This window comes from Centropristis striata, chromosome 13 (genome assembly GCF_030273125.1).
Source record: "Centropristis striata isolate RG_2023a ecotype Rhode Island chromosome 13, C.striata_1.0, whole genome shotgun sequence".
In the NCBI taxonomy this organism is placed as follows: Eukaryota; Metazoa; Chordata; class Actinopteri; order Perciformes; family Serranidae; genus Centropristis; species Centropristis striata.
This window is the reverse complement of record NC_081529.1, coordinates 10,332,535-10,348,310: the sequence shown is the minus strand read 5'-3', so window position 1 is coordinate 10,348,310 and position 15,776 is coordinate 10,332,535. Positions and strand designations below refer to the sequence as shown.

The 15,776-nt window shown below is 36.5% G+C and overlaps 1 protein-coding gene across 3 annotated transcripts in view; it reads right to left on the bottom strand.

Annotated features, from left to right (window-relative positions):
- LOC131983092 (choline transporter-like protein 2) overlaps positions 1-15,776 on the bottom strand; it is a 37,689-nt gene that overhangs the window by 907 nt on the left and 21,006 nt on the right. For 2 of the 3 annotated variants that reach the window (XM_059347681.1, XM_059347680.1), the window contains exons 8-22: positions 15,073-15,196; positions 14,866-14,949; positions 14,637-14,749; positions 12,088-12,219; positions 11,888-11,987; positions 11,512-11,604; positions 10,747-10,831; positions 10,313-10,575; positions 10,137-10,231; positions 8,091-8,194; positions 7,424-7,497; positions 7,243-7,313; positions 4,841-4,929; positions 4,635-4,719; positions 451-4,132 (exon numbers count right to left, since the gene is read on the bottom strand). In XM_059347681.1, the coding sequence (XP_059203664.1) occupies positions 3,945-4,132; positions 4,635-4,719; positions 4,841-4,929; positions 7,243-7,313; positions 7,424-7,497; positions 8,091-8,194; positions 10,137-10,231; positions 10,313-10,575; positions 10,747-10,831; positions 11,512-11,604; positions 11,888-11,987; positions 12,088-12,219; positions 14,637-14,749; positions 14,866-14,949; positions 15,073-15,196 (1,700 nt within the window). In that variant the 3' untranslated portion in view covers positions 451-3,944. Of the gene's footprint in view, positions 1-450; positions 4,133-4,634; positions 4,720-4,840; positions 4,930-7,242; positions 7,314-7,423; positions 7,498-8,090; positions 8,195-10,136; positions 10,232-10,312; positions 10,576-10,746; positions 10,832-11,511; positions 11,605-11,887; positions 11,988-12,087; positions 12,220-14,636; positions 14,750-14,865; positions 14,950-15,072; positions 15,197-15,776 lie in introns of those variants that run through there. The other variant, XM_059347682.1, reaches the window with a different exon arrangement.

The window sequence follows — 15,776 nt, the reverse complement described above, 5'->3', positions numbered from 1 at the left end:
ACATATGTCAACATCTTTATAGAACTTGTAAATTTTACATCCTAAAACTGTAGTAATTAAAAAAAATTTTTTTTTTTTAAAGACTTAGATTATACCATCCTTTACTGCTAATTTAACAGGATGATGCTGTTATTAATGCAAAATTTACATGCAGATTTTGCTTATTGTGCATTGAATACCAGTAAATTAACATTCAGTTATTATTTATTGTACACTGAATACCAGTTAAGTTTACAAGTTGTTCTGTAAACTTTTATTTGTACTGTATTTTTTACAGAATTATTCCGGTAACCACAGCTGCCATTTTTTATCTGTAAAAGCAAGAATTTTTTTTACAGCGTAAATCTGGAGGTTAATTTGCCTCATTTTCAGCTTTATTTGCATTCAATAAACAGATAAAGCCTTAATCAATAGTTCACACAACCAATGACAAGAATTTAAAGTACTTAATTGCCTCAAATACTGTTTATTAAACAAACTTTACTGCCAAGCATACACTTTTTGTAAAGAGGTACTGACTGCAAAACTACAGTATGTTGCTTTCACAGTAGAAAAATCAACTTTAAAAGAGTCTACAAAGCAGCTAGCCTCAAGAAAAAAACCCAGTGTTTGTTTATAAAGGATAAAAACCTGTCAGAAATTAAAGTGCATTAATAGTGCAGCTTACTAAAGAAGTAACAACTGATATCTTGTGGTTCTGATTGCATAAACTGTAAACAACTAGTCCAAGGTGCAAACAGACCGACGTTAACACTGTAAATTAGGCACATGAACGGCTTCAAGTTTCTATAGGCCAGTGGCACGGACAAATATAATATGGGCTGAAATATGTGCCACCAGAAACTGAATTTTAATTATTTATATTTGAATTTGAATTGATTAACTTGAATAATTAGTTTGGAACTGAACATTCAGTTCTCACAATTCAAATTCAGTTCGCAAAATTCAGTTTAAATTTTCTGCAACAAACATCCAGGTAGTTGAGGCAGAGCAATCGAGTGCAGATACACAGAGCTTCTCTTCTGCCAATCAGCACCTCCGTTTTCTTTTGTAACATTTGTTGCCACCCGGTTGCCATAGCGCCTCTTCGGCCAATCAGCACATCCGTTCACTACGCTTGATTGCTCTGCCTCAACTACCAGATGTTCGTCGCAGGAATTTTAAATAGATTTTTGCAAACTGAATTTGAATTGTGAGAACTGAATTTTCAGTTCCAAATTAATAAATTAAAATTTCAAATTACAATTCAGATTTTAATGCAATTATTTAAGTTAAGCAATTCAAATATAAATAATTCAAATTCAGTTTCTGGTGGCACATATTTCAGCCCATAATAAAAGGCTAAAACAAAGTTTAGCAGAGTCAGTTTCCCCAGAGTAATGACTCCCAGACATTCAGTTGAGCAGGACGAGTACCAGACACCAACTACACACATTTTAACCAGTGTCATTCAACGTGAGCAGCTGTTAACAGAAGCTTTCTAAACTAAATCTCATCACCTCCAATGAGATCATTTCCTTGACTTCATCGTGCAACAAATGATCCACATTTTATAGGCTCATTCCTCAGACATGTTTGATGTTCAGCTGACTATTGGCTAAGCCCCGCCCTCCTTAGTTACTCTTGATTAACGTTAATATGCCCGTCAAGATTAAAGCGGTGAGTCACATTCACCCTCAGTCCTCACTAACTCACTCTATAGGTTGAAATATGTGCCACCAGAATTATAATTACTTATATTTGAATTGCTTAACTTGAATAATTGCATTAAAAAACTGAATTTGAATCACATCATTTGAATTTGTTTTGTTCAATTTGAATCATTGCACTGAAAAACTGAATCCGAATTATAATTTGAAATTTATTAGTTTAGAACTGAACATTCAGTTCTCACAATTCAAATTCAGTTCGCAAAATTCAATTTCAATTTTCTGTGACGAACATCCAAGTAGTTGAGGCAAAAATTTAAATTTTGTGATTCAAATTCAGTTTTTTAATGCAATTACTCAAGTTAAGCAATTCAAATTCAGTTTCTGGTGGCACATATTTCAGCCCATAACGCTCAGCTTTTTTTGAAACGATGAATTTCAGACGGAGGTAAACAAAAGCAGCATCTCATTTCCAATCATTGATTTGTCCATCTGAAATGACACCTGTCACCGGAGTGAGTCAGTTATAGCTAAATAGCTAATAAAACACAAAACATTTTTTTCAGTGTTTCCAGCTGATTCATTTTTTAAACACAAATATGGCAAAAGGGGGTCTAGTAGGACCAGTATGTAGGATGTTTAATCTATAGGCTGTATAGAAAGACGGATAACATGAAGGTGAAGATAAAACATTATGATCGCCCCCTGGTGGCTGCCTCTAGTACACATCATAAGCTCCACCTCCTCTATGTTCATGGATGGGATATTGGCCAAACAAAAAAAAACGAAACAAAAAAAACGTGTTCAGGTGGGTCTCATCGTGCTGTAGTATGTTAAAGCGGTCATTTTTAAAATAAGTTTGGTTTTAATTTTTTGATTGGTCAGACGGATGTTTGGCTGGGACCTCACTACTCCACCTCCACCCCAATCAAGAAGGATTCTTTAAAATGGCTGAGTTTTGTCATGGACACCCAACAAAGGACCGTTCTGATGTCCCTAAAATTATACAGAGGACAGAGTCCTTCTTTTAAGCAAATTTACAAGGATGTCTGCGTTTCCTCAGCGCGCCTTGTGTACCCATAATGCTTTGTGGTCTGCCAGGAGTTTTAAAAACATCAACAGACTATTTTTTAAAAAAAAATTATATATATATAATTTTATGATAAAAGTATGTCTTCCTCTGTGCTTGAATTGAACATAGGACACGATGATGCACACCTACACACATGCAGCTCACTGTTCCATTTGTGTGTTAAACCAATGACTGGAAGGACTCTTGTCTTGCTTCTGTAGGACCAGACCAGTGGTGGAAAGTAAGTTAATTTACTCAAATACTGTACTTAAGTACAATTTTGGGGTAGTTGCACTTTGCTTGAGTATTTCCATTTTATGTAACTTTATACTTCTACTCCACTACATTCAGCTGACAGCTTTAGTTCGTTTTCAGGTCAAGATTTAACATAAAACATGATAAATTTAAAGTGATTAGACATTTGTTTTTAAATGACACCTCATAATAGTATATTTTGCATAGTTCAAATGAGCCACATCTTTACTAAAGTAAAATACTGCTTACATAATTGCATCAATACAAAAATTGTAATAATATATAAAACAAAACCCAGAGTGGGTTCATTCTGCATAACGAGTACTTTTACTTTTGATACTTTAAGTACATTTTGATGCTGATACTTTTACTGCAGTAAGTTTTGAATGCAGGACTTTTACTTGTAGTGGAGTCATTTCACAGTGTGTTATTAGCACTTTAACCCAAGTAACACATCTGAATACTTTTTCCACCACTGTACCAGACTCACAAGGACCTGTCCTATCAAGGAAGCATCCTTGACCTTAAGAAGCACCGTCTGGCTCCTAATGACATAACGAGCACAGGAGGGCAGTGCGTGTATCTGTCACAGTTTGGCTTCATATTTGTACAGCAGGAAGCAGTGGCGACATGTCGTCCTTCTTTATATACAGTCTTTAGTTCAATTCATGTATGTAAAGCTAACCAAAGCTTGGCCTGCTATGCGTGGTTAGAGTTGCAACAATTGGACAATCCTTGATTAAGAGAGGGGTTTAGCAAATGGTCAATTAAGAAAAAAAGACTTCACATATGTCTCTTTGCGTTAAAGGACAGATAAGGCAAAGGGAAATATACACCACTGATGGTTTGAGTTGGTTAAGTGCAAAGGAGAATTTCCCATTGGGCAACAACCAAGTTCGAGCTCCTTAGTGTCATAATTCAAGTCAGTCTTTAACTGCAGGATTTTAAAAAGTGTTGCATGGATTTTATTATGGCCGTAAATCTCCTTCCTCCTCCTGAGTCTGCTGCCGTTTCAGCTGGAGGTCTTCAGCGTCCTGTTGCTGAGCAGAAGACGGAGACGGAGCCACCGCCGCGTCCTTCCACAGAATCTCATGAAGAGTTGAGGACATGTAATACGGCCTTGCGGCTGAGCCGTCATTGCGCTCCAGGTCTTCACCTTATTGTGTGCATGTGTGTATATGTGCGTGTTAATGGATGGAACAGGAAATTAGTATTGAAATCAAGGTAAATAAAAGGTGTTATAGGGCCAGTGGGAAGGGGAATGGGAGGTGGTGAGAGAAAAAAAAGGAGACAAAAAGAGAAAGAAAGTCAAATAGCAAGCAAGCAAAGGCACCCACAGGCATTTTCAGAATATGAAAGTTAATAGTCCAACACCAAGCAGCAGCACTTTTCATATTCACAAACTGTTATTTTGAAATGGTGGGGAAATTTTCAGGATTGGCACACCATATTCATGCAATTTAGAATTAGTGACAGCCCAACACCAAAAGCAATGTGAGACTTAAAGAAAGTGAGGAAAGTTTGGATTCAGCTGATAATTAAGCTTTGCATTTTATATATCCAGGCTTTTTTTTTTTTAATGCTGGTGCATTTTTCGGACACTGGAGAGTCTAGAATACATGGGAGGAAGCATTAAGGGCTGAGGAGGTGCTACTTACAGAAACAGAGGAACAGAGTGTCCACACACATGGCGTACACACTGAAGAATCCGTGGGCAATGAGGTAGGATCCGACCACCAGAGTCTGGTGAGGACAACAACAACAACCGTAAATACACAAAACATTGTGGCTCATTCTAAACTAAAAGCGCTCTCTTGTGTTTTTTGATTAGATGTTCTTCTGGGAAAAAAGGAGCAGCACTCACCAGGATGGGTACCCAGTAGTAGTGGAGATGAGGAGCTGTATCCTCAAAGGCCTTCACTCTCCCAGAGAAGAAAAAGAAGGAAAAGATCCCTGTGGAGGAAAGAGCAAACACACACTTTGATTTGAAGTCATGTAAAAACTTTATAGTGGGGCGGCATAGCTCAATATATATTACAACAATTGTTTATTTTGCAATAAAAGCACCAAATTTGCCAAATTTGGCAGATGTGTTGATAACAAGGTTATAATTGTTTTTGGTTTTTCAATAGTTTTAAGTTAAGTTAAGTTTAGTTTTCTGGAAAATGCTTAGTTTTAGTTTAGTTTTTAGTTCTATAATGGGCATAATCTAGATCCTATAAGCCTGAGAACCAAATAAAGTACTTGTAGCATCCCTGTCTGACTGACGGTCGACTCTTTAACTGATGTTTCACAAGATTTATTCATTCAACAGTAGTAGTACTAGTAGTAGTAGTAGTAGTAGTAGCAGCTTGTGCCCCTGTCAGCCAGGCACAATAGAACCTTTTTGATACTTTAAATCATCAAAATAGTTGACGATAAATTTAATAATCAATTATTGTTAGATTGATCGAATAATTGTTGCAGCTCTATTGTAATGTTATATTGTGCCGTGAATTTTTTCTGCATTTTTTGTCAGATGGTGGATGCTACAGCAAATGTGGTACAGATGATTTTTAAAAGTATTTACCCACTTATATATGTGTTATTATATGTGTGTACTTTATTTTGCATGTTTACAGACAATAATTAGCAGAGATAGCTGCTCTGGATTTTCCTATTGATAACCGTTATACGGTACATGGAATTTCAGTATGTATAGACATTCTTTTATATTATATTCCAGCAGCTGTATGCAATGTCCGTCTCCATTCAAACTTCAAAATGCTCCATGCTGCACACTTATTGGCTGTGAATAAGATTATAAATGCAAAAGTCTGTTTTGTAATGTTGTGTATGCTATGCAGGGTCTTCTGTGGCAGAGCATAGAAGACACTACAGAAGACAAATTATGTTTTATACAAATCTAAAAGGACAATAAAGTCATCTGAATTTAAATTACAGAGACATGTAGATAGCTATGACTTACAGAACACATCGAAGTGTACGAAGTCTCATCGGTCTCATCATGTTTATCATGCAGCACATGTATTCTGTTTTAATTTAAAAATGCTCAGTATTTTCCACTCATCAAATGTTAATTATCTCATTATGATGGAATGTATAATTGATGAGTTAAATCTTTCATTAAAGTCAGTAGAAGCCCATTCAGTCCAAATTATATTTATAATGCAGTGCCCTTATATAGTACGATCTGGCTGTGAATAGGATCATTATGATGACCTGTGCAGTTTAAGTTCAAACTGTAATTTTTAATTTTGTAAGTTTTATGGTTGTGTGTTTTAAAGCTCCCGTTGCATTAATAACCTGGCCAACACATTCAGATTAATGTGTTTTCATATTAAAAAATATTATCAGAGTTTGACAGTGGTGGAACAACGAGTACTTTTATTTTTGATACTTTAAGTACATTTTGATGCTGATACTTTTGTACTTTTACTTCAGTAAAAGTCCTGTATTCAAAACTTACTGTAGTGGAGTAATTTCACAGTGCAGTATTAGTACTTTTACTGAAGTAAGGGATCTTAATAGTTCTTACACCACTGGTTATAGTTTAGTATCAAATGTAGATTGTCAAATTTGTTTGTTTTTAATTATTTTTTTCCAGGTAGCTTTAGCTAACCAAACTAGCTTTCTCCCTGGTTAGCTTTGCTGCATTTCAAAATGTTTCTAGTGTAAAGTAATACGTATCTTTCAAAGCAGCTTTCCAACACTGATGATTATAAATCAACTTCCATGTGCAGAGTATTGCATACCTTTTCTACAGGAAATACTTTGAGTCTAAAGCAAGATTATAATCATTTTGGATTTTTTGCTAGTTTTAGTTTAGTTTTTGGTGTTTTGAAAATGCTTAGTTTAGTTTAGCCCATTACAAAAAAACTAAAACTAATAAAAAACTATGTGTTGGGTGTGAGATTCAAAGAGGTCATGATAAATTGGCCTTTATTTCCTTTGGTTTATCCATCTCAGCCCCAATAAGGTTATTAAATCTTACAGTTCCAGGTGTTTTGAATTTTGGTTGAAGTGTAAACATCCCAGTCTCAGTATTTTCACTATAATTTTAGTCAGCTTTAGTTAGTTTTGTAATCACAAAATACAGTTTCAGTTAGTTATCTTTTTTTTTTTTAACTTTTAATTTTTATTTCATTTCTAGTTTTCGTTATTTTGTTAGTTTTTGTTAACTATAATAACCTTGAGCTGAAGTACTGTACATGTTCAATGAAATATCCAAGCATGAAGAATAAAAGGTGAAATAAAAAAACTCACCCACAAGCCCGACAATGAGCAGTTTGCCCAAAAACAAGAGGAAATCTGTCACTTTGTCCAAGACAGCAACCCTGAGGGAATAAAGAGAACATTTATCCTCTGCAATGACAGACTTCTAATTATATTCAATTAAAAAAGGTAAAGCCTTCAATTTATAGTCACAAACCCCATTAACACCCACCTGATCATGTTCCTCATGAGGAGGAAGAAGGCATCTCTGGCAGAGGTGCAAAAGTTTTTGCCATAAATCGCCACCTAGAGGCCAGAAACACTCATTACACCCAAATACTTCAACATTAAACCTCTGAAGTAGGAGATTTTGTTTCAAATTCATCAACTTCCTATGCATTAATTTCTGTCTGTGTTTAGCATCTTTCAGTCTATCACATGCATGGCTCCTTTTTCTCAACACAAACTTGGCTATCAGTCAGATTTTTCATTTTATTTTAATTAAAGTATAAAGCTGCTGAAAATACAAACAAAAGACAGGTTTCTATGGAAATGTACACATTTTTTTTTTACCATTTATACACAAAAAAACAGCAGAAAAAAATAATAAATAATAAAACTACAAAACAGTCTATTTGCATGTAAATTAAAAATAATATTGTAGAAAGAAAATTCACATTTTAAAAATGGTCTACAAATATAAATGACACAGTGAAAACTCCTATGATGCACTTTCAACTGGCTTTCTCAGCTTGTCTACATATCATATATAAATAAAGTCATTACTGTAAATAAAACTTGTAAAATGTGTATTTTCAAAAAATAAATGGACTCCAGAGGGTTAAAACAGAGACATTTTTTGTAACAATGAGCCGAGGACGGTGAAATAAACCACTCACCATAATGTAGGCATTTCTGTTTATGAACTTGACAAATTTCTCCAGACACCAGAAGCAGCACTTCAGACAGCACAACAGGAACTTGGTGCACTTATTGTGGGCTCCTGTGAACATGATTGACAGCTGAGTGAACATTAAACCCACACTGGAGACACGTCTCCCAGGATATTACAATGATGCATTGTAGGATAGTTTTACAGATGTATGTCAACAACAAAGAAACAAACTAACAGACTTTTACATCAGTTATGAGAGCGCTTTGACAACCCAAGTCTGTCTCGTTAATCCAATTCACAGCGAAATTGATACATTCTGTTTCATTTTGTATTTAGTCTGGTTTCTTTCACAGAGCAGAAATGAAGCAGACCACATTTAAAAAATATATTTGAAGAGGGGAGTTCTTGTGTACGAAGGTGGAGGGCTGGAAATCTACTCGCACTATTATTTTTTTATTGGTTGAAAAGTTGGCGGTGAAAAACTGTAAACACGGAAACAAACAAAGCAATGTGGAACTGAGCGCAAACACAGTACGTTTGAATTTACGGGCCGTAATCTGCTCTGGTGTTCAGACCAAACTAATGTGGGAAAAAGAGAAACACTGAGAATGAGCTCCTGTTGAGGCTCTGGTCATATGTGTTGATCCATTATTTCCACAGACATCTGATAGTGCTTCAATCAGAGTGGAGAGCCTTGATGCTCCTACCATAATCTGCCATTTTGAGCAATATGTTGATAATTCATCTCTATAATATTATCTGTGTACATCTCACTGCGCAGGTCGCCCACAATCCACTGCGTTTTGGTTCATTTCTTTTAATTGGGTCGGATTGTGGTTGGATTACATTCACAGTGGAATCGAACCACACTAGGGTCCGTTTGGAAAAAGACCGAGAGCCTCTCTCAATAGCTCCCAAACTCTGGAACGCTCTGCCTGCACCCTTGCGGTCTGCGGTATCTGTGGATTCTTTTAAATGTCAACTTAAGACATATCTGTTTAGAATGGCGTTTAGTTGACTATATGTAGCTGGTCAACTAGACGTCCAGGCTTTAATTATGTTTTCTTGATATATTGTGTTATTCTGTGTTTGCCTGTATGTTGTTTAATACCCTTGTAAGGAACTTTGTGTTTTTTTTCCCCGTGAAAAGCGCTTTATAAATAAAATTTACTTATTTACCCTCTGCAAGTGGTCTCGGACCGCTTGTTTTGGTGCGCACCAGAGTACGATTGGAGCGTTCACAAGCAACCAAACAAACCATAACAAGGACCAAGCACCGCACCGTTGATGACAGAGCCTTCTCCACTCCAACGTTTCTCACTGGATGAGTTTCAGGCGGACCGATTATACTGGAGCACCAACTAGCGTTCATGAGTTCAGACAACAACAAACCACAGTGAACATGAAGGAAGAAGCTGATGAGACGCTTTGGTTGGCCCCGTGGATGATGGGACATTTTGTTACAAAAAACCAACGGATGGAATCGTCGATAAGAGCATGATTGTGTTGCTATGCAACAAGGAATTCACATATCAGCGCAGCACATCCAGCCTCAAGTATCACCTCAATGCAAAACATATAGCAGCTAGCGGCTAGTGTGGTAGCTAGCGTGGATTGTGTTTTACTTAAAAAACCAAAGTATTATAGTTTACAGAAGGTCTACCTACCTATAGGCTACCTGAATTTCTGAAATGTACTATATTTCTAAATATGCAATTGCTACACTTAATGGCAAAAATTGCACTGGTCTGTTGGACTTGAACAAAAACAAACAATATTTTTGTTGCTTAAGCTTATGTCATTATTCAATGGTATACTAAAAATCTATGTGAAAAAAATTACTTCTCACTGTTGTCAGGTCAAATATTTATATGCGATTAAAATGTGATTCATTTCGATTAATTAATTACAAAGCCTCTAAATAATTAGATACATTTTTTTAATCGAGTCCTGGCCCTAATTATTATTAACCGCACCAGAGTTTGAATAAAACGGATTGGAACTTTGGGTTGTGAAAGCGCCCGAACTGGAGTGAAAAACAGCAGCAGACCTTTCAGCTTGTGGTCCAGATATTCCAGTAAAACCCTGATGATCTGAACTATGGAGAGGATGAGGGAGCCAAACGCCAGAGTTCCTGTATGATACCTAAAACAATATATACAACAATGTCACGCATTATGTCGAATGTGTAAAAGGTGTGAGTTGAACTGAACTTCCTCTACACACCTGAGAGATCTCCCGAGGGCAGAAAACACGGGGAAGGCAGGCATGTCATCCGGCTTGACGAAGGCCCAGTAGTAGGAGGCGAAAGCCCCGGCCAGGGTCATCTGTCCCATGGCCGTGACGAAGTTGGCACACCAGAAGAAGAGGAAGACGTTGTAGAACTGCAGGCCGATCAGGTACTTGTGGTAAATGGTCTCTCCGCCATAGAAGGCGAAAAGGCACTCGGAGTCAGGGCACTCCAATTTTTCAGGACTCGTCGAGTAATTCTGAACACAGATACAGATTATAAAGAAACCATGTACACACATTATGGAAGTCCACAAGATTTCTATTTTAACATACATTCAAGTGGACATTTAAGGGAACAAGTCAGGTTTAAATCTAAAAATACGTAATGCTTACTATTAACAAAGAAAACTAATAAAATGAGAACTTACTGCTGGTTCACAGGTTTTTCTTGAGTGTTCACAAACTGACTCATTGAACACTTTGTAGATGGGTTCATTAGAGGTAGACAAGAAGCTGATCAGTGCTATTCAGGACAATGATCATAAGGTGGAGCATAAGCAGTAGACAACTTGCCATTTGTAGTAGTCTGTGTTTCTGTAATCCAATTTATCCATCTGGCGGGAGATTAACCCACTAGGCTTCACTAGTGCCCCGCTGGCCAGCATTACCTGTTTCCATCTCACATGGGATGTGGGGTTGGGTTTTGTCAGACTAATCCACACCAAACTTGAAACTTTCGTAGTTTTTTGGCTCATGGTTAGTTCTTGGGCTGCAACTAATTATTTTTTCATTATCGATGAATCTGTCGAGTATTTAAATGATTAATCGATTAGTTGTTTGGTCAATAAAATGTTGAAAAACATCAATCAGTGTTTCCCAAACCACAAGATGACGTCCTCAAATCTCTTGTTTTGTCCACAAACCAAAGAGATATTTAGTTTATTGTCATAAAGGAACAAAGAAACCAGAAATATTCACATTGAAGAAGCTGAAATCAGAGAATTTGGACTTCTCGTCTTTAAAAAACTGCTCAAAACAATTATTCGATTAATTTAATAATCGATTATTGTTTCATTAATCGAATAATTGTTGCAGCTCTAGTTAGTTCCACAGGTGTTGCTGAGTGTTCATTTTCTCTATCAGTTGTTTTTGGCTGAAGTCGGCCCAAAGTAATGCCAAACGTTAAAGGATACACAGCAGTGACTGCCCAGTAGGCGACCACCATGGCCAGGAGGACGAAGGTGAACAGCGGGTAGAAAAGGGAAGACATCACGTGTCCGATGGCTCTGTAAACACAACAACATCACAAACAAGCCAAACAAGAAACAACAATCCGTGTATCATTCGTTCTTTCCATTTTCAATTGGCAATTTTTTTCATTATTTGATTTTTGATTGCTAATTGAAAATGGAAAGAACGAATGATACACGGATTAACAAGTATCACTAGGAGTTGTTGTTTGATTAATAAGACACTTTGCTGTGACTCATAGTAATGGATTAAAGTCATTGTATTTTAACTGTCATTGCTCTGTTTTTCCTACATCTCTTTGTGAATGTGAACTCTGACCTGCTGGCCTCTTTGATGAGAGCGATGGCAATGAGGATCCTCTTCCTGAGGAAGATTAGCAGTAGGATGATAATGACCTCCACAATGGCCAGGATAATCACTAAAGGAGAGGGCAGCAGAGGGAGAGGTCATATGGGGGTCCCTGTTTTACAACAACTTGTTAGAATCTAGAAGCATGTAGATTGTGTGTGTGTACTGACTGAAAGCCAGCCAGGTCTGTCTGATCTGCAGGTAGACTGTGAAGTCTGTCTGGAAGCCCAGTTGCTGTAGAGTCACATTAGCCCCAGCCTGTCCTTTCAGGCCAGCATACTCCATGTAGCAGTGGAAGATACCTACACACACACCACAAAACAAACACATATACACATCACTTAAGCTAATATATTTATCCTTCCAGAATGTGTCTATTTGTTAAAGTGAGTTTTTGTCATATAGAAATGGTCAACTTTTACATTAAAATGTCCCATATTGTAAAAAGTGGACACTTTTTGATTATACAGCAGGGCTAGGTGCTACAGGTGCATCTCAATAAATTAGAATATCATAGAAAAGTTTATTTATGTCAGTAATTCAATTCAAAAAGTGGAAATAACACATTATATAGATCCATTACACACAGAATGAAACATTTCATGTCTTTATTTATTTAATTTCTTCTAATTATAATGATTATAATTATGGCTTATGTTTAATGAAGACCTACAATTCAGTGTCTCAAAAAAATGTAATATTACAAAAGACCAATTTTAATAAGTATGTTTTCTGAAAAGTATGTCATATATATGACTCAATACTTGGTTGGCGCTAGTTGACTTCAACTACTGGAAATGGACTTTTCCATCATATTCCAATTTATTGATGCACCTGTATATTAAATTGTTAAAAGTATTAAAATGCTCAGTCCACAGAAATGCATATAGCCCATATTCTGAAACAGTGCCTTTAATCGAGGCTTCAGGACTTCTTTAAGTTTGTGATGTCACAACTATACTTTATATTCTATAGAAAGTGCAGCTAAACCACTTTAAAATTAATTCTGGGTATATGAGGAAGACCCAGAAACACTGACCAATCAGAGCAGACTGGGCTCTTTCATTAGAGCAAGATTATAATAGTTTTGTTTCTTTCATTAGTTTTAATTTCGTTGTCAATTTTTGTTTTCAAATTCAGTTAGTTTTAATGAGTTTAAGAGTGAGTATGCTAGTTTTAATTAGTTTTTATTTTTAGGAAAATGCTTAGTTTTATTTTAGTTTTTTTTTGTAATGGTGTATTTGTTGGGTGCACGATTCAATAAGGTCACAATAAATGTTGGGTTAGGGTTTGTCTTATCCATCTCAGCCCCAATAAGTTTATTAAGTCATAAAACCAGATAGATGAAATAGAGCGGCTTAAAGAGACAGGTGCTACAGAGTGTGAATACAGGTATACTCAGACAGACAATATGAGAAAAATAATGTGTCTTTTGATCATTAAAGCAATGTAAATATGCTAGTAGAAACCCAAAATAAGGGTATGAACCTGAAAATTAGCATATTATGCGCCCTACCACACGACTCTGATGCAAGTCAGGTGCCCTAACACTCGACTCTGATATGACGTCATATTTACATATTGCATGCTCGCAATAAAGCACCTGGTACAAAAGAGAGAGCAGAGTGAAAGAGACAGATTTTTTTTTTGATTTTTTTTTAGTGAGGAAGAAAACATTGTTTTCTCTTCTGTCACAGGCCGCACCACTGATGGATTTTAAAACAACATAAAGCTGATCGACTTTTTCACTCACTAGCTGCAGTTGCTGTGTTGCTTTAAAGATAAATGAGCTAAGTCCACATCCAGCTCCACTTGATAGATTAAAGTTGAGGCTCTGCTCTTTATTCATGTGTGGTGTCCAAATATCACACTACACACTGTGGTTTGAGGAAGTGCAGAACACACTCAGCCAAATATATGAAGTACTGGTGTTCTAAAGTCACACTTGCTTGAGGTTGTTCATTAGAAATATCGCATCACTTCCTCTTTGTCTTTAACAGTAATTGCCAAAGCAGGATACTATTGACATGATTGTATAGTATCAACTGTATACAGTAAGTATGCAGTATGGGATTGGGACCAAGGTTATTATAACTAACAAAATAACGAAAACTAGAATTGAAAAAACATTTTTGTTGACTGAAATAAAAATAAAAAAGTTTTGTTTTTTTTAACGATAACTGAAACTTTATTTTGTGGTTACAAAACTAACTAAAACAAACTAAAATTATAGTGAAAATGTCCTTCGTTTTCATTTTTGTCAACTTTTCTCATACGTAAACCTTTTTGGTTGATATGAAATCTATTTCATCTATCTGGTTTTATGACTTAATAAACTTATTGGGGCTGAGATGGACAAGACAAAGGAAATAAAGGAAACATTTATTGTGACCTTATTGAATCTGGCACCAAAAAAAAAAAAAAAAAAAAAACGAATAAAAACTAAACTAAAACTAAGCATTTTCCAAAAAATTTTAACTAGCAAACTCACTGGAAAAACTAATTAAAACTAACTGAATTTGAAAACAAAAAATCAAAACGAAATTAAAACTTATGAAAAATCCAAAACAATTTAACCTTGATGGGGACACAGTTTAGGTTCATTAAACTAACGATCTGTTCGGGAACCAGTATTATGTTAAACCTGCTCTCTGAAACTGGCCCCTGAAGTGGTAGGGCAGGTGTGACAAAATAATGAATAATGTGCTTTGGCCCTTACCATATCCTATGACCAGTATCACCATGGCGATCATGACCCAGACCATGATCCCTGCCAGGAAGCGCAGGAGGACGATGAAAAGCAGGCTGGTGAGCATAGCAATAACCAGGCCTCTGGAGAGTTGATGGTGTGAGGAGGGAGAGTAAGCACAGAGAGGGAGTGAGCGGTGAATCCAGCTCAGGTTTCATTGGATCAAAGAGAGATTTACAAATGTAGGTGGGAGACTTACAGCAGGATCCAATACCAGGACTGCGTGTAATCCTCAAAGATTTTCATGACCACCTGACGAGCCTCGATAACCACAGTGGCATTCCTGGAGAGAGATTCCTTTGTGTTTATTTCTCCTTAGGTACTGTTTGTAAAGCCTAATGTGGCAGGTTGGGACAGGCCAGGCCACAGATATTTACAAGTGGTGAAAGAGCTGTGATGTACTTACTTGACTCCATCTACAAGATCCTTGGCATCTCTCATTTTACCGCTTCCATCGTCAAATTGTGAGTTGTTTCCCACAGTTATCACCCCTCCTTTCTCCCCCAAAGCTGGGAAACACCTCCGAGTGACTGAAGGAAAGAAGAATAAATGAAAAATTTGTACAAAGACTCATAAAACACATTTTTTGCCAGATCTACACCAGCTCTCTGGATGTATACCAGTGGTTCTCAAATGGGGGTACATGAACCCCTGGGGGTACATGAAGGCACTCCAGGGGGTACGTGACGTGAGATTTTAAAATATACAGTACAGGCCAAAAGTTTGGACACACACCTTCTCATTCAATGCGTTTTCTTTATTTTCATGACTATTTACATTGTAGATTCTCACTGAAGGCATTACAATTATGAATGAACACATATGGAATTATGTACTTAACAAAAAAGTGTGAAATAACTGAAAACATGTCTTGTATTTTAGATTCCTCAAAGTAACCACCCTTTGCTTACTAGAATATAAGACATGTTTTCAGTTATTTCACACTTTTTTGTTAAGTACATAATTCCACATGTGTTCATTAATAGTTTTGATGAATCTACAATGTAAATAGTCATGAAAATAAAGGAAACGCATTGAATGAGAAGGTGTGTCCAAACCTTTGGCCTGTACTGTACATTTAAAAAGTAGCATCCATGCAATAATCCTTTA